General features: G+C 49.1%; 1 protein-coding gene across 11 annotated transcripts in view; it reads right to left on the bottom strand.

Moving 5' to 3' along the window:
• The window catches only part of PCDH15 (protocadherin related 15), a 1,224,756-nt gene that overhangs the window by 149,266 nt on the left and 1,050,766 nt on the right, over positions 1–24,724 (bottom strand). For all 11 annotated transcript variants that reach the window (XM_064145003.1, XM_064145009.1, XM_064145013.1 and 8 more), the window contains 2 exons: positions 22,590–22,718; positions 795–1,100 (listed from right to left, as the gene is read on the bottom strand). In XM_064145003.1, coding sequence (XP_064001073.1) covers positions 795–1,100; positions 22,590–22,718 — 435 coding nt within the window. The remainder of the gene's footprint in view (positions 1–794; positions 1,101–22,589; positions 22,719–24,724) is intronic.

Genomic DNA, 24,724 nt, shown 5'->3' on the forward strand with positions numbered 1-24,724 from the left:
CTTGCTTGTGCAGATTTGATGCTGCTTGTTTAGTGATGACTGCTTGTGTAGATGTGATGTTGCTTGTTTAGTGATGACTTGCTTGTGCAGATGTGGTGTTGCTTGTTTAGTAGTGACTTGCTTGTGCAGATGTGATGCTGCTTGTTTAGTGATGACTTGCTTGTGCAGATGTGATGCTGTTTGTTTAGTGGTGACTTGCTTGTGCAGATGTGGTGTTGCTTGTTTAATAGTGACTTGCTTGTGTAGATGTGATGCTGCTTGTTTAGTGGTGACTTGCTTGTGTAGGTGTGATGCTGCTTGTTTAGTGGTGACTTGCTTGTGTAGATGTGATGTTGCTTGTTTAGTGGTGACTTGCTTGTGCAGATGTGGTGTTGCTTGTTTAGTAGTGACTTGCTTGTGTAGATGTGATGCTGCTTGTTTAGTGGTGACTTGCTTGTGTAGATGTGATGTTGCTTGTTTAGTGGTGACTTGCTTGTGTAGATGTGATGTTGCTTGTTTAGTGGTGACTTTCTTGTGTAGATGTGATGTTGCTTGTTTAGTGGTGACTTGCTTGTGTAGATGTGATGTTGCTTGTTTAGTGGTGACTTGCTTGTGTAGATGTGAAGCTGCTTGTTTAGATGGTTCCTGTTTCCAAATTACTCTCAGCTTGTAGGTATTTTTAGGTACCTGTCTAAAGGCCGTGCATTTTTCAGCCTGCTGAGTGTCACCACCTCCTCCTCTCCAGTCTCACCAACAAGTTACCTGCTTAGCACTGCACACCAAAACATCTGCACCACTCCACGATGCCCTCTTACCTCGATCTGCAGGAAGACAGTGCCGGGCGGCAGATTCTCTGGCACGCAGACGGTGTAGGAGGCGTTGGTGAAAACAGGGCTGTTGTCATCGATGTCCAGCACCTTGATGGCTAACGTCAGAGTGGAGTGCCGGGGGTCCACAGCCCCGTCTGTGGCTTTAACAATCAGCTCGTAATAGTCCCTCACTTCTCTGTTCAGCTTCACTGCTGTATAAATGCTGCCGTTGGCTGTGATGCGGAAAAGGTTGTTGAAGTTTACCAAGCTGTAGTGAACCTGACCATTGACACCAGCGTCTGGGTCTGTAGCCTGCAGGAAAGGGAAGAACCACTGTGTTTGAATGCAGATTTCGAGCCCCAGGGCAATGCTTTAGGGAAAGTCAGTGAGGGTAGTATCCCACAGGGGACCAGTGCTGTTCACAGAATCACACAATCACAGAATTACAGTATCAAGGAATCACAGAATGTCTTAGATTGGCAAAGCCCTTCAAGCTCCTCCAGTCCAATCATTAGTTTCACACTGACAAGTCCTTGACTAACCCAAACCCCTCAGAACAACATCTCATCACTATCAATCACTATGCTTGGTAAGCACCACCAGCATCAGCCAGTCCAACCTTCATCCCAGCAGCCTTCATCACTAGACCACAGCCTCAAGCACCACATCCATTCTCCTTTGAAACACCTCCAGGCATGGCAACTCCACCAACTCCCTGGGCAGCCTGTTCCAGTGCACCAGGTTCAGCATTTGTTGTTGACATCATCTTGCCTTCCTCTGCTATTGTGCCAAAACAGAACCCAGAAATCACAGAATCACAGAATTAACCAGGTTGGAAAAGCCTTCTAGGATCATTGACTCCAATCTATCACCTAACCCCTCTAATTAACTAAAACATGGCACTAAGTGCCTCATCCAGCCTCTTTATAAACCCCTCGAGAGATGACAACTCCACCACCTCCCAGGGCAGCTCATTCCAGCCTCTCACCACTCTCATGGTCAACAACTTCCTCCTCACCTCCATGCTCAATCTCCCCACCTCCAGCTCTTCTCCATTCCCCCCAGTCCTGGCACTATCTGATGACCTAAAAAGTCCCTCCCCAGATTTCTTGGAGTCCCCCTTCAGATCCTGAAAGGTCACAAGAAGGTCACCTGAGAGTCTCCTCTTCTCCAGACTCAGCAGCCCCAACTCTTTCAGTCTGTCCTCACAGCAGAGCTGCTGCAGCCCTCTTAGCATCCTCCTGGCCATGCTCTGGACACACTCCAGCATCTCCACAGCCCTCTTGTCCCAGGGGCTCCAGAACTGGGTGCATTGCTCCAGGTGGGGTCTCAATAGAGTGCAGCTGAGGGGGAGAATCAACTCCCTGGCCCTGCTGGCCACACTTCTGATGCAGCCCAGGCTCTGCTTGGCTTTCTGGGCTGCAAGTGCACACTGATGGCTCCTGTTGAGCTTCTTGTCCAGCAGCACACCCAAGTCCCTCTCCTCAGGGCTGCTCTCCAGACAGGGACTGCCCAGCCTGGATTTGTGCTAGGTATTGCCTTGGCCCAGCTGCAGGACCTTGCAATTGGTCTTGTTGAACCTTTTCTTGAACCTCTTATTACTCTACACTCAGGTGAGGCAGATGATTGCCACAGAACACAAGTACTTAGCTATTGAGGAGTTGATATCTTTGTTCTCATACTCAACCAGGGCTCAATTTTTGATGCCAGGCAAAGAATTCTTGCTTTTACCTAAATGCCCTTAAAGAAATGGGAAAACATTGATGTTTTCCCTAGAGCCCTCACCACACTCTGAATGCTGACCTGCTATTTTCCCTCTTCTCAATTAAATCATGGCTTGATGAATACCATTATGTAAATTCCACAAAGGTCATTCTGTGAGCAAGTTTCTTTCAGTTCTTAGACTTTTTAAATGAAGGCTCAGACATCTGGGAAGATCAGAAGAAATTTTCATGTTCTGTTATGGGAACAATTGTCAGGAAGTGTCCCTGAATGTTTAATTCCAGTGAAGATATTCACTGGAAGGCTTTGTAACTAAACCATTTTCTCTTCCTAGAAATCAATTAAAAGCTAATTAAAATGTAAATTGATAAAGAAAAAATAAATTAATAAGAAAAAAAAAATGTCTCTGTGCTTTCCATGCCCTACCACAATGTGTTCAGTAGTAATGGCTACAACTTCATAAGCAACAGTGTGTGGATGACAGCTCCTTCTATTGGCATCTTTCAATGTACAGACAACTTGCTTAGGTTACCATCAATTTTATTTCCTCTGGGGAGGAATAACAACAGTTACCAGGACAGGTTAGGTGTTGCCTTACTGGAGAGCAGCTCCACAGAGGAAGACCTTGGAGTCTTAGTGGACAGCAGCAAATTCTCCATGGGCCAGCAGTGTGCCCTTGTGGCCAAGAGGACAAATAGTGTCATGGGGTGCATCAAGAAAAGTGTGCTCTGTAGGTTCAGGGAGGTTCTTCTCCCCAGTTGCTCTGCCCTGGTGAGACAAACCTAGACCTTTGGGCTCCTCAATTCAAGGGAGACAGGGACTTAGAATCATAGAATCATAGAATCAGCCAGGTTGGAAGAGACCTCCAAGGTCATCCAGTCCAACCTAGCATCCAGCCCTGCCCAATCAACCAGACCATGGCACTAAGTGCCCCAGCCAGCCTTGGCTTCAACACCTCCAGGCATGGCCACTCCACCACCTCCCTGGGCAGCCCATTCCAATGCCAATCACTCTCTGACAACAACTTCCTCCTCACATCCAGCCTAGACCTGCCCTGGCACAGCTTGAGACTGTGTCCCCTTCTTCGGTTGCTGGCTGCCTGGCAGAAGAGACCAACCCCACCTGGCTACAGCCTCCCTTCAGGTAGTTGTAGACAGCAATGAGGTTTGCCCTGAGCCTCCTCTTCTGCAGGCTGCACACCCCCAGCTCCCTCAGCCTCTCCTCACAGGGCTGTGCTCCAGGACCCTCCCCAGCCTTGCTGCCCTTCTCTGGACACCTTCCAGCACCCCAACATCTCTCTTCAATTCAGGAGCCCAGAACTGGACACAGCACTCAAGGTGTGGCCTGAGCAGTGCTGAGCACAGGGGCAGAAGAACCTCCCTTGTCCTGCTGGCCACACTGCTCCTGAGCCAGCCCAGGATGCCATTGGCACTGCTGCCCACCTGGGCACACTGCTGCCTCATCTTCAGCTCCTCTCTCCCAGCACCCCCAGCTCCCTCTCTGCCTGGCTGCTCTCAGCCACTCTGTCCCCAGCCTGTAGTGCTGCTTGAGATCATTGTGTAGAAGAGCAATGGATCTGTTTACAGGCAGAAGTCTCCTCACAGCCTCACAGGTGTTGCTCCTAGATGAAATGTGGTTGGCCTAGAGGCAGCAGGAACAGCTGGTGTGATGGTGTGGCCACGAGGAGATGGACACCATAGACACTGAGAACAAAAAAAAGCCACAAATCCACACAAGAAGAGGGAAGCAGCAAAAAGGCATTTCAGGAGTAACTGAAAAGATCCAAAGGCAGGAGAATGTTGCCATTGCATCTCACACACTGGCGGCAGGGGAAGTGTCCTCCAGCAGCACTAAAGGTGGCAGGATTGGGGAGAGGGAGCTGCAGGCACTGCTTCTGTCTTTTTTAATACATGACACTCCATGGAGGGCAAGACCTTGTGATAATCACCCACTGGTTATAAGTAAGGATGAGAAAACTATGCATCCACAAGCACTGCATGCAGGTGCATCATCTGCGTGACCAGATGAGCACTCAAAGGAGGAGAGGAGACCTGTTTGAGGGTCTATCAACAGGTCCTCTCAGTGCAACCCTTTGTTCAGTTCCTTGGGGGTTATCTGTTCCACAGTTTATCTCTGGTACTTTGAGGGATCTTGGGTCTCCCTTAATAAACCCCTAAGGACAGAGACCCATCCCAGGGTGTGATGGTTTGGGTGTTACCTCCTCCCCTACTCTTATGAAATCAGCCAGACTAGACTCAGCTGAGCTGCAAATTAAAGAATGAAGCTTTGTATTCACAGTTTAGCACAATACCCAAGCAGGTATTTACAACAGATACAGCTAGAGACAGAAATAGACAAGGTAAAAAAGTAACACAGACACACAGCAGCACTCCCAGAAACCAGAGTCCCCAGGAGGGGCTCCCAACCACCCTTCCACCTTCTCCCCACCCCTCTACCTTACCCCAGACTTTGCCTTACATTCAAGGTGAGTTTGGAGAATCAGCCAGGGGGGTTAGTTACACAAACAGCAGGTTAGGGAGAGAAGGACAAGCAGCCATGGCCAGAGAGAGCTACTCTGTTATCTATGTTTGTGTTCTTGTTCTTATCCATCTCAGCAAGCCTATGAGTGCAGCAGACATCACTGCCGTTTCCTTTTCACAGCCTAGCATGTATTCTAAACATCCCAGCTAGGCTCAAACTAGTACAAAAGGCAGTCTTCATCTTTGATTTACAAGGGAGAGACCATATGGAGGCTTTCAAGGCCTGTCTGGCTGTGTTCTCTGTGATAGACAGGGACTGGACTCGATGATCTTGGGTCCCTTCCAACTCCTAACATCCTGTGATCCTGTGATACCTTTGTTGATTAGAGAGAGAGGATGGTAATCTTTATCTTCATTGGTGAACAAGGGAAACAGATGATCTAGACTCTCACATCCCTCCCAGAAACCAGAGTCCCCAGGACGGGCTTCCAACCACTCTTCCACCCCTGTACTTTATCCCAGAGTTTTCCTTATGTGCCAGGTGAGCTTGGAGGATTGGCCAGGGGGATTAGGGAGCAGAAGGATTAGTTACACAGAAAACAGGCCAGGGAGGAAAGCACAGGCTCTGACAGAGACCCCCACACACACAGTCCTAGCTATGTTTTTGTTCATGTCTTTATCCATCTCAGCAAGCCTATGAGTGCAGCAGACATCACCACGGTTTCCTTTTCACAGCCTAGCATCTAATTTCTCTCACTAAAATATCCCAGCTAGGCTCAAACTACCACAAAAGAGTATATATATACAAAAAGCAATCAGGTAGAATAAGCACAAAACCCATTAGGCCCAAACTGGCCTTCTAGAATCCTCCACCCCTTCCACCCTCAGTCAGCCTGAGGCTAGGCTGAAACTGCCCTGCCAGCTGGGAGCCTTCTCCTCTACATACCCTGAGGCAAGAATTATAGAATTATAGAATCATAGAATCATAGAATCAAGCAGGTTGGAAGAGACCTCCAAGATCATCCAGTCCAACCTAGCACCCAGCCCTGTCCAGTCAACAGGACCATGGCACCAAATGCCTCATCAAGTCTTTTCTTGAAGACCCCCAGGGATGGTGCCTCCACCTGTGCTGCTCCTGGAGAGAAGTGAAGGGGGGGAAGGCAGGAAGGAGAAGGGAAGGTATCAGCAAGGCACTGCCTTTTAAGCTATGATACTGGAAGATGGAACAGAATAACAATATTACAATATCCTGGGACGAGCAGGTCCATCCCCCTCTGTGCTGGTTTGAGCCTAGCTGGGATATTATAGTGAGAGGAATTAGATGCTAGGCTGTGAAAAGGAAACAGTGGTGATGTCTGCTGCACTCATAGGCTTGCTGAGATGGATAAGAACAAGAACACAAACATAGATAACAGAGTTGCTCTCTCTGGCCGTGGCTGCCTGCACTTTTCTATCTAACTTGCTGCCTAACTAACCTTTCTGCTTCTTAACCTCCCTGGCCGATCCTCCAAACTCACCTTGAAAGGAAGGCAAAGTCTGGGATAATGTAGAGGGGTGGAAAGGAGGTGGAAGGGTGCTTGGGAGCCCCTGCTGGGGACTCTGGTTTCTGGGAGGGCTGTTGTGTTTCTGTATCACTTTTTACCTTGTCTATTTCTGTCTCTGGCTGTATCTGTTGTAAATACCTGCTTGGGTATTGTGCTAAGCTGGAAATAGAAAGCTTCATTATTTAATTTCCAGCTTGGCTGAGTCTAGTCTGGGTGATTTTCTTAAGTATGAGGGGGCAGGTAACATCCAAACCATCACATCTTGTCAACAGACTGTCTCTTTAAACTTCCAGTCAGTGTGCAGTATCCTCATTCTTACTCCTGGGAAGGGATGAGAGTCATTTCTGTCCTCCAGCCCTGCATAGCTCATGGCCCCAAAGTGGGACATTATCACTGAGCCATGTGCCCTTAGCCACTGAACCCACTGTGGTCTTGGACCACAGCAAGTCTCATACTTGTTTCAGTTCAGACCAAGTTTGGTGGCCTTGAGATTACAACATCACAGCCTCTGTTTGGACTTCTGCACAGAGACATCACAGTTATGAATCCAGGCTTTGAGGGCAGAAGTGGCCACATCAGCCTTACCAGAAACACTTAGAGCTGAGTAAGCTCCTCAAGATGAGCTGCAGCACACTACAAATTCAGCTCAAGATCTTCTTTCTGACGTCACCTCTGGCATTTCAAGTCAGTGTTCCTCAAACCTGTTGGTGAGGAGGTAAGAAAAGGTGGCACTTGAGGTCTCTCCAGCAACCAGTTCCTCTGTCTGTTTTCATCTCTGACAAAGCAATGCAAACCACAGACACTATTTCTCTCTGGGCTACCACAACATTCTTAATGTCTTCTATTAATCCAAAGATGACCACTCACTTCCTCCCCCACAACATATGTGCTAGTTTGAGCCTAATAGGACTATTTTAGTGAGAGGAATTAGATGCTAGGCTGTGAAAAGGAAACCATAGTGATGTCTGCTGCACTCATGGGCTTGCTGAGATGGATAAAGACACGAACAAAAACACAGCTAAGACAGTGTGTGTGTGGGTCTCTGTCAGAGCCTGTGCTTTCCTCCCTGGTCTGTTTTCTGTGTAACTAATCCTTCTGCTTTCTAACTGTCCTAGCTGATCTTCTAAACTCACCTTGCACATAAGGCAGACTCTGGGATACAATACAGGGGTGCAAAGAAGGTGGAAGGGTGGTTGGGAACCCCTCCTGGGGACTCTGGTTTCTGGGAGGGATGTGAGAGTCTGGATCATCTGTTTCCCTTGTTCACCAACAAAGATAAAGATTACCATCCTCTCTCTCTAATCAACAAAAGATATGGTCTCTCCCTTGTAAATCAACAAGGATGAAGATTGCCTTTTGTGCTAGTTTGAGCCTAGCTGGGATATTTAGAATAGATGCTACGCTGTGAAAAGGAAACGGCAGTGATGTCTGCTGCACTCATAGGCTTGCTGAGATGGATAAGAACAAGAACACAAACATAGATAACAGAGTAGCTCTCTCTGGCCATGGCTGCTTGTCCTTCTCTCCCTAACCTGCTGTGTGACTAACCCTCTGCTTCCTACCCCCCCTGACTGATCCTCCAAACTCACCTTGAACATAAGGCAAAGTCTGGGGTAAGGTAGAGGGGTGGGGAGAAGGTGGAAGGGTGGTTGGGAGCCCCTCCTGGGACCTCTGGTTTCTGGGAGGGCTGTTGTGTGTCTGTATTACTTTTTACCTTGTCTATTTCTGTCTCTAGCTGCATCTATTGTAAATACCTGCTTGTAGATTGTGCTAGGCTGGAAATAGAAAGCTCCATTCTAATTTCCAGCTCAGATGAGTCTAGTCTGGGAGATTTTCTTAAGTGTGGGGGGGCAGGTAACACCCAAACTGTCACACCTTTGTTAACCTCCCAGACATAGAGGAGGTGCTTGGCAGACAGCTCAGGGATGCAATTCAGCAGACAGTGCCTTTGAGGAAATTCCTGGACCCCAGGCTGGCTTGAATGCCCAAGGTGTGCACATCTCATGTCAGCTAGACCGAAGAGGAAAGGCTTATGTGTATTTAGAGTATGGACAGGTGAGCAGCGCAGGGAGGGGGTGGAGGCCCTCCCTGGTACTGCAGCCAGACCCCTGTGAATGCATGAGAATACACAGGAAGATTCCCTGGGGAGCTGCACCTGGACACTGAGCTAAAAACCTGTACAAAAAGACATGAGCAATGACTGCTGAAGTGTGCACCTCCAGGTGTGCATCTCCACCAGAGCACCACCAGAGCTGCACATCCACCAGAAGAACTCCTGACAAACGCCACAGAAGAACATCCCTGGGCCATGCACACATCTCTCTCCCCTCCTATCTGTGGCTGATGGTAATATAATCATTTCCCTTCCCTGCTTCTTCTCTTTTCCTCTGTTGTTCTCTCTCTCTGTTCTGTCCAACTTTACCTTTCAATAAATAGTTTTGTGGTGATCTCTGGTCTCACTTGCACCTTAATTTCACAACACAGAAATCTGTAAGAAGAGATCTTGCTCCTCTGGACAGAGATATTGTTCATCTCTGTTCTCTGGACCTTGACAAGGGCTGCTGTGTTTCTGTATGACCTTTAACTCGTATATATCTGTATATAACTCTAAATGTTGTACATAATGCTTGTCTATTGTGCCAAGTTGTAAATACTTCATTCCTTAACTTCCAGCTCAGCTGAGTGTAGTCTGGGTGATTCCATAAGGGTAGGGGGACAAGTAACACCCAAACCATTACACCATGCAGAAGAAGGGGACAGAGTCTCAAGCTGTGCCAGGGCAGGTCTAGGCTGGATGTAAGGAGGAAGTTGTTGTCAGAGAGAGTGATTGGCATTGGAATGGGCTGCCCAGGGAGGTGGTGGAGTCGCCGTCCCTGGAGGTGATAAAGCCAAGCCTGGCTGGGGCTTTTAGTGGCATGGTCTGGTTGATTGGACAGGGCTGGGTGATAGGCTGGAGTGGATGATCTTGGAGGTCTCTTCCAACCTGCCTGATTCTGTGATACTATTCTATTCTATGCTAATGCCAAGACCTGACAGGTGGAGAAAGAACCTGCTCTACTCTCTGTCTGGTTTTCCTGCTTGGATGGGGCATCCACAACCTCTCTGGGCAATCTGTGCCAGTGCCTTACCACCTTCACTGCAAAGAATTTCTTCCTATTACCCAGTCTCAGTCTTCTTCTCTTCCAGCTTCAATCCATTCTCTTTCATGCTGTTATTACAAGCCCTTGTAAAAGGGCCCTCCCCAGCTTTCTTGTAAACCCTCTTCAGGTACTGGAAGGATGCTAGAAGGTGTTCCAGGAGCCTTCTTTTCTCCAGGATCAACAGCCCCAACTTTTTCAGTCTGTCCCCATAGGCACTCCAGTCCTCTTATCATCTTTCTGGTCTTCTCTGGACCCACTCCAACAGGTCTATCTCCTTGTGGTGGGGGCACAAGAACTGGATGGAGCACTGCAGCTTGGGGGGGGCGGGGGGGGGGTGGGGTCTCAATGCAGGCCAAATTAGAGGGAGGGAATCACAGAATCAGAGAATGTCTTAGATTGGCAAAGCCCTTCAAACTCCTCGAGTCCAATCATCAGTTTTACACTGACAGGGCCTTGACTAACCCAAACCCCTCAGCACAACATCTCAGCACTATGAATTGCTATGCTTGGAAAGCACCACCAGCATCAGCCAGTCCAACCTTCATCCCAGCAGCCTTCATCACTAGACCATAGCCTCAAGCACCACATCCACTCTCCTTTCAAACACCTCCAGGCATGGCAACTCCACCACCTCCCTGGGCAGCCTTTTCCAGTGCCTGACCTCCCGCTCAGGAAACAACTTCCCCCCAGCAGCCAACCTAAACCTCCCCTGATGGTTGCAGGCTGTTCTCTCTTGTCCCGTCATGAGTAAGTGGGGAGAAGAGACCAGCTCCAGCCTCACTACAACCTCCTTTTAGGTAGCTGTAGAGGGCAATAAGGTCCCCTCTCAGCCTCCTCTTCTCCAGACTAAAGAACCACAGCTCCCTCAGCTGCTCCTCATAGGACCTCACTCATCATGTTTTTATGCAATTTTAACCTGAGAGCATCTCCAAGAGTATAAATCAGACTCAAAAAAAAAAAAAAAAGAAAAACGAAACAAACCAATCCCTGTCTGACTGCCTCCTCTTGCCAGTGCTGCAAGAGGTGCAGAAAGAGCTCAAGCATGTTTCTACCTCTCCCAACTCACTGTATTTATGCAGTATTAGGAAAAAATTATAGAATCATAGAATCAAGAAGGTTGGAAGAGACCTCCAAGCTCATCCAGTCCAACCTAGCACTCAGACCTGTCCAATCAACCAGACCATGGCACTAAGTGCCTCATCCAGGCTTTGCTTGAACGCTTCCAGGCATGGCGACTCCACCACCTCCCTGGGCAGCCCATTCCAATGCCAATCACTCTCTCTGACAACAACTTCCTCCTTACATCCAGCCTAGACCTGCCCTGGCACAACTTGAGACCTCATCCCCTTGTTCTGTTGCTGGTTGCCTGGCAGAAGAGCCAAACCCCATCTGGCTACAGCCTCCTTTCAGGTAGTTGTAGACAGCAATGAGCTCTGCCCTGAGCCTCCTCTTCTGCAGGCTGCACACTCCCAGCTCGCCCAGTCTCTCCTCATAGGGTTTGTGTTCCAGGCCCCTCCCCAGCCTTGCTGTCCTTCTCTGGACACCTTCCAGCACCTCAACATCTCAGAAAAGCCTCTGACCAGCCTCCACTAATTACTGCTCATTCTAGAACCTGCTCCAGGGTGTCCCTGCCCATGGCAGGGGAGTTGGAACTAGATGATCCTTGTGGTCCCTCCCAACCCTGACTGATTCTACCACTCTATGCTCTGATCCACACAATTCCTCTCACTTCAGTCTTTCCAAGGCTGATGTAGAAAATACTGCATGCCAAAACAAACCTGGAACCCTAGAAATACAAATCAGTCATCTCTTGATCTCCTTGAAAGGACACCCCATGTATACTGCAGATATCATTATTAGATTGAATAAAAAATTCTTTCCTGCAGGTGTGGTCAGGCATTGGAACAGGCTGCTCAGGCAGGTGGGAAAAAGATGTCACAGTGAGGTGGGAGTTGGTCTCTTCTCCCTAGTATAAGGTGACAGAAGGAGAGGAAATGGGGTGAAATTGTGCCAGGGGAGGTTTGAATTAGAGATGAGGGAAAATTTCTTTGCCCAGGGGTGGTGGAGTCCCCATCCCTGTAGGTGCTGAAGAAACCTGCGGACGTGGCACGTTGGGATGTGGTTTAATAGCCATGGTGGTGTTAGATTGATGGTTGGACTCAGTGATCTCAGTGATCTTGATTGTTGGACTCAGTGATCTTAAAGGTCTTTTCCAACCAAAGCAATTCAATGATTGTCTGATCTGCAAGGTGATAGCCTTTACCCACGGTGCTAGGTTTAAATTTGCATTACCAGCTATGCAGAAGAAACCCTTATGAATATAAACCAACAGCATTCCAGAGTAACAAATTATCTTCCTCCATCTCTCAGCAGCTTGCAAACAATTCTGGGAGCTGTGAATTACCAAAATCTCTCTTGAAGGATCATTAACTGTGAAATATAATGACAAGTGCTTAAATGTCAACAATATTAATTACACCATTATCATTCTTTTCAAAAGAAACCTCCCACTAATAGGCACCACTCTTGCTCGCTATGGGTAACAGGATTTCAGCAGGTTAATTGAGGATTTATGCCCAGCTCAGACTGCTGGAGCTGGGAAACAGCAAAATAAGTTGTTATTCATCCTTGTCTACAGAGCAGAGGCAAACATGACAACTACTTCCTCATTAAAGCTGCAAGTTGAAACACTTGTTTGCCACCAGCCTGACTTCTCTCAGATTACATTTTCCTTCAGCTTCTCTTCAGGGCCTGATGATTCCCCACGATCCCTTTCCACTCCTGGGAAAGCTCCTGATCTCCAACACCCTCTTCAGTATTCCAGCCAGATGAGCAGCTTGAGGAAGGGATGGAAGTGATGCTGGGGGATACAGGGAGGGTGGGGTGGTGGGAGTTGCATTCTTCTTTTCATCAATGATAATGGGGTTTTTTGTTATCATGAATTTAATGGGTTTATCATTATTAGTTATTATTATTATTTATAGTTAGGGGTTTGAAAAGATTTCCCAAGCCCTTCAAATTGTGTCAAGCAGCAGATAGAATGTGGAGGTGGGAAGGATAAATTGGATTGTGTACTTTTTGGGTGAGATTAATGTAGGGGTTCCTAGGACAAAATTAACATCTCCCCTGGTGCACCAAGAGGCCACTAAGGTTACAAACATAGAATCATAGAATCAAGCAGGATGGAAAAGACCTTCAAGCTCATCCAGCCCAACCTAGCATCCAGCCCTATCCAATCAGCCAGACCATGGCACTAAGTGCCCCAGCCAGCCTTGGCTTCAACACCTCCAGGCACAGCGACTCCACCACCTCCCAGGGCAGCCCATTCCAATGCCAATCACTCTCTCTGACAACAACTTCCTCCTAAACATTTGACATCTTGTCATTTAAAATGTTTTAGGAAGAAAACCTAAGTAATATACAGAAGTCTGAATATTTCCTCTCAATTTTGGAAAGATTCCTTCCTTCTTTCTTTGTAGGACCCTGCACTTGGCCTTGTTCAGTCTCATCCCCTTGGCCTCTGCCCACCCATCCAGCCTGGCCAGGTCCCTCTGCAGGGCTCTCCTACCCTCCAACAGTTCCACACCTGCTCCTAGCTTGCTGTCACCTGCATGTTGGACTCAATCTCCTGGTCCAGATCATCAATAAAGATATTGAACAGGACTGTGCCCAGCACTGACCCTTGGGGCACACCACCCTTGGGGCACACCACCAGTGCCAGCTGCCAGCTGGATGTGGCACCATTCACTGCCACTCTCTGGGCCCAGCTCTCTAGCCAGTTCTTGACCCATATCACTGTACAACCCAGTCCCAGCAGCTTATCATGCTCATAATTAACTGGCCTGTGCTTAGGGTACATTTCAAAATGCTGACATATTTCAGCCATTAGACAAGATAGGAAGCCCTTGGTGATAACTTCCATAGTCAATGCTAACTTCAGTGCACCTGCAGGGATAGTTCAAAAACCAATTAAAGGTAATCTCAAATAAAACTGCCCAGTGAGAACAGTTAAATGCTACAAGAAAACAGAGGTTAAAATAATTGAAAATGGGAAAGTTTAGAGCTGCAAACCCATGACTTAATGGGCTGGTGAACCTCCTACAAGAGCAATTCATGTTGTAAACTTAAAAACAGACAACAAGGTGGCACAGAACCAAATCCTAAACTTAGAGACTTACATTGAGTGTTTTGCCTTGGAAGATCACATCTCACCCACTACAAACATAGAATCACAGAATCAGTCAGGGTTGGAAGGCACCACAAGGATCAGCCAGTTCCAACCCCCCTGCCACGCCCAGGGACACCCTACCCTAGAGCAGGCTGCACACAGCCTCAGCCAGCCTGGCCTCAAACACCTCCAGCCATGGGGCCTCAACCACCTCCCTGGGCAACCCATTCCAGCCTCTCACCACTCTCATGCTCAACAACTTCCTCCTCACCTCCAGCCTGACTCTCCCCATCTCTAGCTTTGCTCCATTCCCCCCAGTCCTGGCACTCCCTGATTGCCTAAAAAGTCCTTCCTATCGCTTGTTACTAGGGAAAATCTCCACCTCATTACAAATTCTGATTTGCAAGACCAAGAGAACCCTAATTTTTTCTCCCAGCACCAGAACTATGAAGAGCCAAATCTAAACAAACAGCATCAGCCATCGAAATATGAAGTGGGATTGCGTTAGAGATGGGAAATCACTGATTCAGAAGACTTAGGGTGGCAGCAGGCTGAAACAGACAAAGCACTCTGGGATGCAAGGTGTCAGGCAGACAAAAAGAAGAGATTCTTTCATACCAGAATCCCTAGGCCTTCAATGATCAACCGACATTGGTTGAAATGCTTCTCGGAGAAAAGTATCAGCCTTTCCACTAACAAGCTCCTGGCACAGCTGGCAGCTCCTGGCTTGGACAGATTCACTCTGATACGGGTCAAGAACTGGCTGGAGGGCTGGGCCCAGAGAGTGGTGGTGAATGGTGCCACATCCAGCTGGCAGCTGTCACCAGTGGTGTGCCCCAGGGATCAGTGCTAGGCACAGTCCTGTTCAATATCTTTATTGATGATCTGGACCAGGGGATTGAGTCCAGCATCAGTAAGTTTGCAGATGACAGCAAGCTGGGAGCAGGTGTGGAGTTGTTGGAGAGCCCTGCAGAGGGACCTGGCCAGGTTGGATGGGTGGGCAGAGGCCAATGGGATGAGATTGAACAAGGCCAAGTGCAGGGTTTTACACATTGGCCACAACAACCCCAAGCAGCACTGGAGGCTGGGGACAGAGTGGCTGAGAGCAGCCAGGCAGAGAGGGAGCTGGGGGTGCTGGTAGAGAGGAGCTGAAGAGGAGGCAGCAGTGTGCCCAGGTGGGCAGCAGACCCAATGGCATCCTGGGCTGGCTCAGGAGCAGTGTGGGCAGCAGGACAAGGGAGGTTCTTCTGCCCCTGTGCTCAGCACTGCTCAGGCCACCCCTTGAGTGCTGTGTCCAGTTCTGGTCTCCTGAATTGAAGAGAGATGCTGAGGTGCTGGAAGGTGTCCAGAGAATAGCAGCAAGGCTGGGGAGGGGCCTGGAGCACAGCCCTGTGAGGAGAGGCTGAGGGAGCTGGGGGTGTTTGGCCTGCAGAAGAGGAGGCTCAGGGGTGACCTCATTGCTGTCTGCAGCTACCGACAGGGAGGCTGTAGCCAGGTGGGATTGGGCTCTTCTGCCAGGCAAGCAGCAAGAGAAGAAGGGGACACAGTCTGCAGTTGTGCCAGAGGAGGTCTAGGCTGGATGTGAGGAGGAAGTTCCTGCCAGAGAGAGTGATTGGCACTGGAGTGGGCTGCCCAGGGAGGTGGTGGAGTTGCCATCCCTGGAGGTGTTGAAGCAAAGGCTGGCACTTAGTGCCATGGTCTGGTTGATTGGCTAGGGCTGGGTGCTAGGTTGGACTGGCTGAGCTTGGAGGTCTCTTCCAACCTGGTTCATTCTATGATTCTATGATTCCTGCCTGCTGTGTTGTATTTCCAGCAGCTGTCAGGTAAGTTGAAGTCCCTCACAAGAACAAGGGCTGGTAATTCTGAGATCTTCCCCATACACCTATAAAACACTTGCTCAACCTCCTTGTCCTGGTTGGGTGGTCTACAGCAGATCCCCATTGTGACATCTGCCTTGTTGGCCCTTCCCCTGATCCTTCCCCACAAGCATTCAACCCTTCCACCATGGTCTGCCAGTTGAGTTCCTGCAGGCAGTGCTGTGGGAGTGGTGCCTGTGGGGATTTGAGTAGCACACTGAAGATGAAAAGAACAAAAGGCAGGAAGGCTAAGGCTGCAAGAGCAGGGGCTGTGTTTTGAATCCCTTTCATTTTACACGGTGCTGTCTAAATTGGGGCAGCTGGAGGTGCATTAGAGTCCCTGCTGTTCTTTCATGTCTGATCACGGGGATTGCCCAGCAAGGCAGGAGGAGAATTGCTGCACCAAGTTCTCTACAAAGGACCAATAGGGAACAAAAAGCTCCAAATGGGAAAGCTGAAAGTGAAATTGAGGCACCTTATTCTCTGTTGCAGACTGAAACCGCTGAGGTCCTGCTGAGGGTAAGGCATCAGAGCGAGTTGCATTGCACCGTGTCACTAATTATCAACACCAGGTGCATGGGAGGTACAGAAGCGAAGGAGATTTAGGTGGGGCTCAATACATTGATGGCAAAAACCTGCCAACAAGTTCACATTCTTGTCCAGAAGAAGATAGCCCTTTATTAAGGGCTTATGTAGGGATCAGGTGCTGAAAACTCAGCCTGGGGTGCAATAAAAAGCTGCTGAGTTGATGTGACCCAGGAGAGAAGAAAACAGATCCCTGGACAGAAGTTTGTGTTCACCTGGTCGTGGTATCTACCCAGATTGTTTCACACCCTACCCCTGCCCCTTCATTTGCTTTTTGTAGGCATATCTTTGCATCACTGATCAGCACTGCTGGAAAACTCCAGCATGGAATGATAGATCCCTCATGCCTGCAGACATCCCAGACCAGGGCTGAGCAATGTGACACAGCTGACGTCTCTGCTCACTGCAGGATGGTTGGGTCAGATGACCTGCAAGGGTCCCTTCTAACCTAAAGCAGTCTATGATTCTATGATCTAATTCAGCTTTCCTCCTCCAGATTGTCACTGGGCTCAGGCATGTGGTGATCCTGATGAAAAAAAAGAGCAAAATCTGAGGCAGCAGCCTAGCTGAGCACCTTTTCCCACAAGGTCCTCTGCCACAACGCTCAGCAGTGCCCCTTCTCTTCATGGCTTTTGACAAACAAATCCCTTACTCTGTTTCTACCCGCAGGAAATGGGAAGCCAACATTCAAGAGAGAAATGGATACCTCAAAACATGTTTGGTCTTGGGTTTGATCACCTACATGGCTGCTCACTCTGGTGGATTTCAGCCTTGTTTTTGAATCATAGAATCAACCAGGTTGGAAGAGATCTCCGAGGTCATCTAGCTCAACCTAGCACCCAGCCATGTCCAATCAACCAGACCACAGAATCATAGAATCACAGAATCAAGCAGGTTGGAAGAGATTTCCAAGCTCGTCCAGCCCAACCTAGCACCCAGCCCTGCCCAATCAACCAGACTTTTTCTTGAACACCTCCAGGCACAGCAACTCCACCACCTCCCTGGGCAGCCCATGCCAATGCCAGTCACTCTCTCTGACAACAACTTCCTCCTCACATCCAGCCTAGACCTGCCCTGGCACAGCTTCAGACTGTGTCCCCTTTTTCTGTTGCTGAGTGCCTGGCAGAAGAGCCAAACCCCACCTGGCTACAGCCTCCCTTCAGGGTGTTGCAGACAGCAATGAGGTCTGCCCTGAGCCTCCTCTTCTGCAGGCTGCACACCCCCAGCTCCTTCAGCCTCTCCTCATAGGGTTTATGTTCCAGGCCCCTCCCCAGCCTTGCTGCCCTTCTCTGGACACCTTCCAGCACCTCAGCATCTCTCTTGAATCGAGGAGCCCAGAACTGGACACAGCACTCCAGCTGTGCCCTGAGCAGTGCTGAGTACAGAGGCAGAAGAACCTCCTTTGTCCTGTTGCCCACACTCTATGAAATGACTACAGTGAAAGAATATCCTGGGAAGCAGGCTGGCCAGACAGTGGTTCTAGTCTTGATAGTGAAAATACTTGAAACAAAAACTGTCTGCTCTCTTTTAACAGGCTATTTTCATTTCAAACAGGTGTGCTGGTTTGAAGCTCGCTAGAATGTTTAGGTGAGGAGAACTAGATCACAGGCTGTGAAAGGGAAACAATGGTGATGTCTACTTCACTCATAGGCTTGCTGAGAGGTATAAGAACAAGAGTAAAACCGCAGATAAGGCATTTGGGCACTGCCTGAGCCTACAAGAAAGCTGGGGAGGGACTTTTTAGGGTGTCAGGTGTCAGTGATAGGACTGTGGGGAATGGATCCAAGCTAGAGGAGAGGAGATTTAGACTGGACATTAGGAAGTTCTTCACCATGAGGGTGGTGAGAGACTGGGACAGGTTGCCTGGAAAAGTGGTGGAAGATCCATTTCAGGATGTTTTCAAGGCCAGGCTGGATTGCAACTCTGGGCAGCCTGATCTAGTTGAAATTGTCCCTACCCATGTCAGGGCAGGGTTGGAAGTAGATGATCCTTGAGGTCCCTTCCAACCCGGATAATTCTGTGGTTTCCAGACATGAAATGAAAAATGACCACATAAGTTAAACATGATGTCAGTAATCAAAACAACCACAGAGTCACAAAAGAGTAGGGCTTGACAGGGACCTTCCAAATATCCTACTACTCATGACAGACAGGAATACATCCAGGTGGGTTTGGAATGTCTGCAGAGATGGAGACTCCACCACCCCTCTGGACATCCTGTTCCAGGGCTCTGTCACCCTTAAATTATGAAGTTCCCAGTGGAATGAGTCCAGAGGAGGGCCACAAAAATGATCAGGGGGTTGGAACACCTCTGCTACAAAGACAGGGAGCTGGGGTTGTTCAGCCTGGAGAAGGCTCCAGGAGCCTTCCAGTATCTGACGAGTACAAGGACGGAGAGAAACTGTTTCCAAAGGTCTGTGGTGATAGGGTGAGGGGCAATGGCTTCAAACTAGAGAAGAGTAGATTTAGATTGGATCTGAGGATCAAGTTCTGTAGCATGAGGGTAGTGGAGGAGATATTCAAGGTTAGGCTTGGCAGGGCTCTGGGCAGCCTGATCTAGTTGAGGATGCTCCTGCTGACTGCAGAGGGGGTTGGACCAGGTGATCTTCCAGCCCAAACCATTCCATGTTTAGATAGAACTTCTCATGTTCAAGTTTGTGATCATTATCCCTTGTCCCATCACAAGGCACCACTGGAAACAAACTGGCTCCATGCCCCTGACACCCACCCTAGAAGTATTTATAAGCATAATGTTTTAGATTTCCTTTCATGCTGAGTTAGCACCAAGGCTGGATGCAGCATGAGGGGGGTTGGACTTGATGATCTCCAGAGGTTACTTCCTACCCCTACCACTCCGTGACTCTGTAAATACATTCAGCTATAAGTTAAAAACCCAACAGCTTAGTCACAGCATCACAGAAAACATCCAGCTGGAAGAGCCCTCCAAGCTCATCCAGTCCAACCTTTGACCCAGTAATGAAGGATCAACACTAAACCATGGAATCATAGAATCAACCAAGATCATCTAGGCCAACCTTTGATCCAGCACTGAAGGGTCAACACTAAACCATGGAATCATAGAACCAGCCAAGCTCATCCAGTCCAACCTTTGACCCAGTAATGAAGGATCAACACTAAACCATGGAATCATAGAATCACAGAATCATAGAATCAACCAAGCTCATCCAGTCCAACCTTCGACCCAGTAATGAAGGGTCAACACTAAATGACAGAACCATAGAATCAACCAAGCTCATCCAGTCTAACTTTCAACCCAGCACTGAAGGGTCAACACTAAACCATAGAATCATTGAATCAACCACGGTCATCTAGGCCAACCTTTGACCCAGCACTGAAGGGTCAACACTAAACCATGGAATCATAGAACCAGCCAAGCTCCAACCTTGGTGATACTGTGATACTGTGATACTGTGTGAAGGATCAACACTAAACCATAGAATCAACCAAGGTCACCCAGTCCAACCTATCACCCAGCCCTGTCCAACCAACTGGACCTAAGTGCCAGCTCCACAAGTGGTTTCAACACCCCTAGGGATGGTAACTCCACCACTGCAGTCTGTTCCAATGTTTGAGAACCCTCTCTGGGAAGAAGTATTTCCTAGCATCCAGCCTGAACCTCCCCAGCACAGCTTGAAACCAATGCCTCTGGTCCTGCCATTTGATACCAAGGAGGAGAGGTTGCTCCCTCCTCACTTCAGCCTCACTTCAGGGAGTGCAGAGAGTAATGAGGTCTCCCCTCAACCTCCTCCAGACTGAACATCTCCAGCTCCCTCAGACACCCTTTTGTGATGTTCTTCAAGTGACTGAATCCACCTGTGGCAGTCCAGAAGATCTGCATGTGTTGAAAAAACACTGCACAGCTTCAATTCCCTGGGATTAACAACACCCTGAAGCACTATCTCTTGTTGTGACAGGTGATCAATTATTAGTTTGACAGCTTCACTGGATTTCCCCATCATGGCCTTCAAATGTTCTAGATGATTGACAGTTTCATATACCTCGTGCAGAATGATAGGAAAATCATTGAGTCATAGAGTGGTCTGGGCTGGAAGGGCCCTTAAAGACCATCTAGTTCCACACCGTGGGCAGGGACACCTTCCACTAGCCCAGGTTGCTCAAGGCCTTGTCCAACCTGGCCTTGAACACCTCCAGGGAGGGGGCATCCACCACCTCCCTAGGAAATCTGTTCCAATGTCTCTCTATCCTCACACTGAAGAATTTCTTCCTAATCTCCAGTGTAAATCTGCCCTCTTCCAGCTTAAGGCCACCTACCCATCATCCTGCCACTGCAAGTCCTTGCAAAGTCAGAAGCCATATATAAAATAAAAGAGTCCAGCACAGCACCACAAAGATGCTGAAGGCAGTGGAACATCTCCCTGCTGAGGACATGCTGAGGGAGCTGAGGCTCTTTTGCTTGGGAAGGAAGAGACTGAGAGGTGACCTTCTTCTGGCCTTCCCGGACCTGAAGGGGGCCTATAAAAAGGCAGGGGAGGGACCATGGCCATTAAACCATTCAGGTAGTGACAGGACTGGGGGGAATGGAGCAAAGCTGGAGGTGGGGAGAGTCAGCCTGGAGGAGAGGAGGAAGTTTTTCATGATGAGAGTGGTGAGAGGCTGGAATGGGTTGCCCAGGGAGGTGGTTGAGGCCCCATGGCTGGAGGTGTTTGAGGCCAGGCTGGCTGAGGCTGTGTGCAGCCTGCTCTAGGGTAGGGTGTCCCTGCCCACGGCAGAGGGGTTGGAACTGGATGATCCTTGTGGCACCTTCCAACCCTGACTGATTCTATGATTCTAAAACCTGCCTGAGCATGTTCCTTGGTGCTCCTGCCCTGGCAGGAGGGGTTGGACTGGATGAGCTGTTGAGGTCCATTCCAATCCCTAACATTCTGTAACTGTGAAAAGGTGGTCATGGTGTTGAAACACTGTAAAACTCTACTAAATAAGCGTTTTACAGTGGTGTGTTTTCACAAACAGGTTTTTAATGTGTTATTTTTTGATGAAAAAGCCTTTTTGGCTACTGACCATGAAGAAGAAGGAACTCAGTTCTGTATTTCACAGCCCAGGAGATGACTTTGCTAACATAAATGCTTGACAATCAAGAGCCTGCATTTTAAACCGGGGACATGTTTCCTGTGCAATTGGTTTCTGCTTTTTCCTGAGAGTCCATGAAGTCATAAAATCAGTCAGGGTTGGCAGCTACCATCCCTGGAGGTGTTCAAGGAACATATGGACATGGCACTTAGGGACATGGTTTGATGGCCATGGTGGCATTAGGTTGATGGTTGAACTCGATCATAGAATCATAGAATGAGTCAGGGTTGGAAGGGACCACAAGGATCAGCCAGTTCCAACCCCCCTGCCATGCCCAGGGACACTCTATCCTAGAGTAGGCTGCACACAGCCTCATCCAGCCTGGTCTTAAACACCTCCAGCCATGGGGCCTCAACCACCTCCCAGGGCAACCCATTCCAGCCTCTCATCACTCTCATGCTCAACAACTTCCTCCTCACCTCCAGCCTGACTCTCCCCACCTCCAGCTTTGCTCCATTCTCCCCAGGCCTGAATGGTTTAATGGCCATGGTCCCTCCCCAGCATTTTTGGAGGCCCTTTAGATCCTGGAATGCCACAAGAAGGTCACCTGGGAGCCTCCTCTTCTCCAAACCAAACAGCCCAAACTCTTTCAGTCTGTCCTCGCAGCAGAGCTGCTGCAGCCCTCTGAGCATCCTCCTGGCCCTGCTCTGGACACACTCCAGCCTCTCCACAGCCTTCTTGTCCCAGGGGCTCCAGAACTGGATGCAGTACTCCAGGTGGGGTCTCAGCAGAGCACAGTAGTGGGGGAGAATCACCTCCCTGGCCCTGCTGGCCACACTTCTCCTGATGCACCCCAGGCTCTGCTTGGCTTTCTGGGCTGCAAGTGCACACTGCTGGCTCCTGTTGAGCTTCTCATCCAGCAACACCCCCAAGTCCCTCTTCTCAGGGCTGCTCTCCAGACACTCACTGCCCAGCCTGCATTTGTGCTTGGCATTGCCTCCACCCAGCTGCAGGGTCTTGCCTGTGGTCTTGTTGAACCTCCTGAGGTTGGCTTGTGCCCACCTCTGCAGCCTGTGCAGGTCCCTCTGGATGGATCCCTGCTCTCCAGCCTGGCTGCTGCACCACACAGATTGGTGTCATCAGCAAACTTGCTGAGGCAGCACTCAGTGCCTCTGTCCATGGCACCCACAAAGCTGTTGAACAAGACTGGTCCCAAGTCTAGAGAATAAATGAGACTCTGCAGAGTTAAGAACTTACCCTGACTTGGCCAACAAAAGCATTGGCTTCCTCCTCCTGCACAGACAGGTTTCTAGGCAGAAACATATCGAACACAGGGCCGTTGTCGTTGACGTCTGTCACCACTATGTTAACAGTAGCAGTTGAAGTCTGCAGAGAAAGAGAAGCTCATGAACAAATGAGTGTGACTGTGCAATCCCACATGTGACGGCCGAAGAAAAGGACTTGGGGGTGCCGGTGGATGAGATGCTCAATGTGAGCTACCAGTGTGCACCTCAGCCCAGAGAGCCAAGCAGAGCCTGGGCTGCACCAAGAGAAGTGCCCAAGTTAAGAGGGACAGGGATCTGCTGGAGAGGGCCCAAGGGAGGGTTATGAGGATGATGAAGGGACTGGAGCACTGCCTGATGAGGAGAGGGTGAGGGACCTGGGGCTGCTTAGTCTGGAGAAGAGAAGACTGAGAGGGGATTTGATAAATGTTTATGACTATTTCAGGACTGGGGGTCAGGAGTGGGGGAACAGACTCTGCTCACTGCTCCCTGGGATAGGACAAGGAGCAATGGATGGAAGCTGCAGCACAGAAAGTTCTGCCTCAACACAAGGGGGAACTTCTTTCCTGTAAGGCTCACAGAGCACTGGCACAGGCTGCCCAAAGAGGTTGTGGAGTTTCCTTCTCTGGAGCCTTTCAAGGCCTGTCTGGATGTGTTCCTGTGTGACCTGAGCTAGATTGTGTGGTCCTGCTCTGGCAGGGGAGTTGGACTTGATGATCTTTTTGGGTCACTTCCAACCCCTGAGCCTGGGATCCTGTGAAGTGTGGGCAGCAGGGTGAGGGAAGGGATTCTGCCCCTCTGTGTTACTCTGGTGAGAGCCCAGCTGCAGCTCTGTGTCCAGGTCTGCAGCCTCATTACAGGAAAGATCTGGAGGTGCTGGAAGATGTCCAGAGAAGGGCCACAAGGCCCAAAGGCCCAGTCTAGTAGAAAAGATTATTGCTCCTTGTGGGCACCCAGCAAAACACAAAATGGGTTTTAAAGGTACTTGGGACCAATATGGAATTGCAGGTCTGTACATTTTGATGATGAGATTTTGAGGATGAACAGAGGGCTGGAACAGCTCTCCTCTGAGGACAGGCTGAGACAGTTGGGGTGGTTCAGTTTGGAGAGGAGAAGGCTCTGAGGAGACCTTCTTGTGGCCTTCCAGTATCTAAAGGGGGCTACAGGAAAGCTGGGGAGGGACAAGAAAGCTGTCAGTTAGTAGCAGGACTGGGGAGAATAGAGCACAGTTAGAGAAGAGGAGAATCAGATTAGACATTAGGAAGAAGTTATTCACCAAAAGGGTGGTGAGAGACTGGGACAGGTTGAATGGGAAAGTGGTGGAAGCTCCATTCCTGGATGTTTTCCAGGCCAGGCTGGATGTGGCTCTGGGAAGCCTGATCTAGTTGAATGTGTCCCTGCCCATGGCCGGGCAGGGTTGCAACTAGATGATACTTGAGGTCCCTTTCAACCCTGACAATTCTGTGATAAGCAGCCTTACTGCTGTGGATGAACTTCAGGCAGGACAGAATCCCATGTAAGCACAGTTTTGTGGAGCAGGAAGCATTATTCACCTTAAGAGGTTACCTTTTTGATAAGACAAAACGGGTTCAGGACTGATTAATATACCAGATGTGCACTAAGGACATCAGATACCTTGCTCCTTACATGGTACTTTAAGGATTCAAGGATCTTAAATGTCATAAAGAGAGAGAATTTTACTGGAGAAGGACTTCTGACAAAGGCATGTGGTGACCGGAGAACAGGCAATGGCTTCAACTTCCAAAAGGATGGATTTACATTAGACATTAGGAAGCAATTCTCCCCCATGATGATGGTGAAGCACTGCAATGTACTGCTCAGAAAAGATGTCAAGGTTCCAAGACTGTAAGAGTTGGGTGGGACTTTGAGCACCTGGAGGTGTTCCCATCCATGGTAGGGATGCTGGAACTAGATCATAGAATCAGTGAAGGTTGGAAGGCACCACCCCTGGAGGTGTTCAAGGAACATATGGACGTGGCACTTGGGGACATGGTTTAATGGCCATGGTGGTGTTAGACTGATGGTTGAACTCGATCATAGAATCATAGAATCAGTCAGGGTTGGAAGGGACCACCAGGATCATCTAGT

Source organism: Pogoniulus pusillus, chromosome 6 (genome assembly GCF_015220805.1).
Source record: "Pogoniulus pusillus isolate bPogPus1 chromosome 6, bPogPus1.pri, whole genome shotgun sequence".
Taxonomy (NCBI): Eukaryota; Metazoa; Chordata; class Aves; order Piciformes; family Lybiidae; genus Pogoniulus; species Pogoniulus pusillus.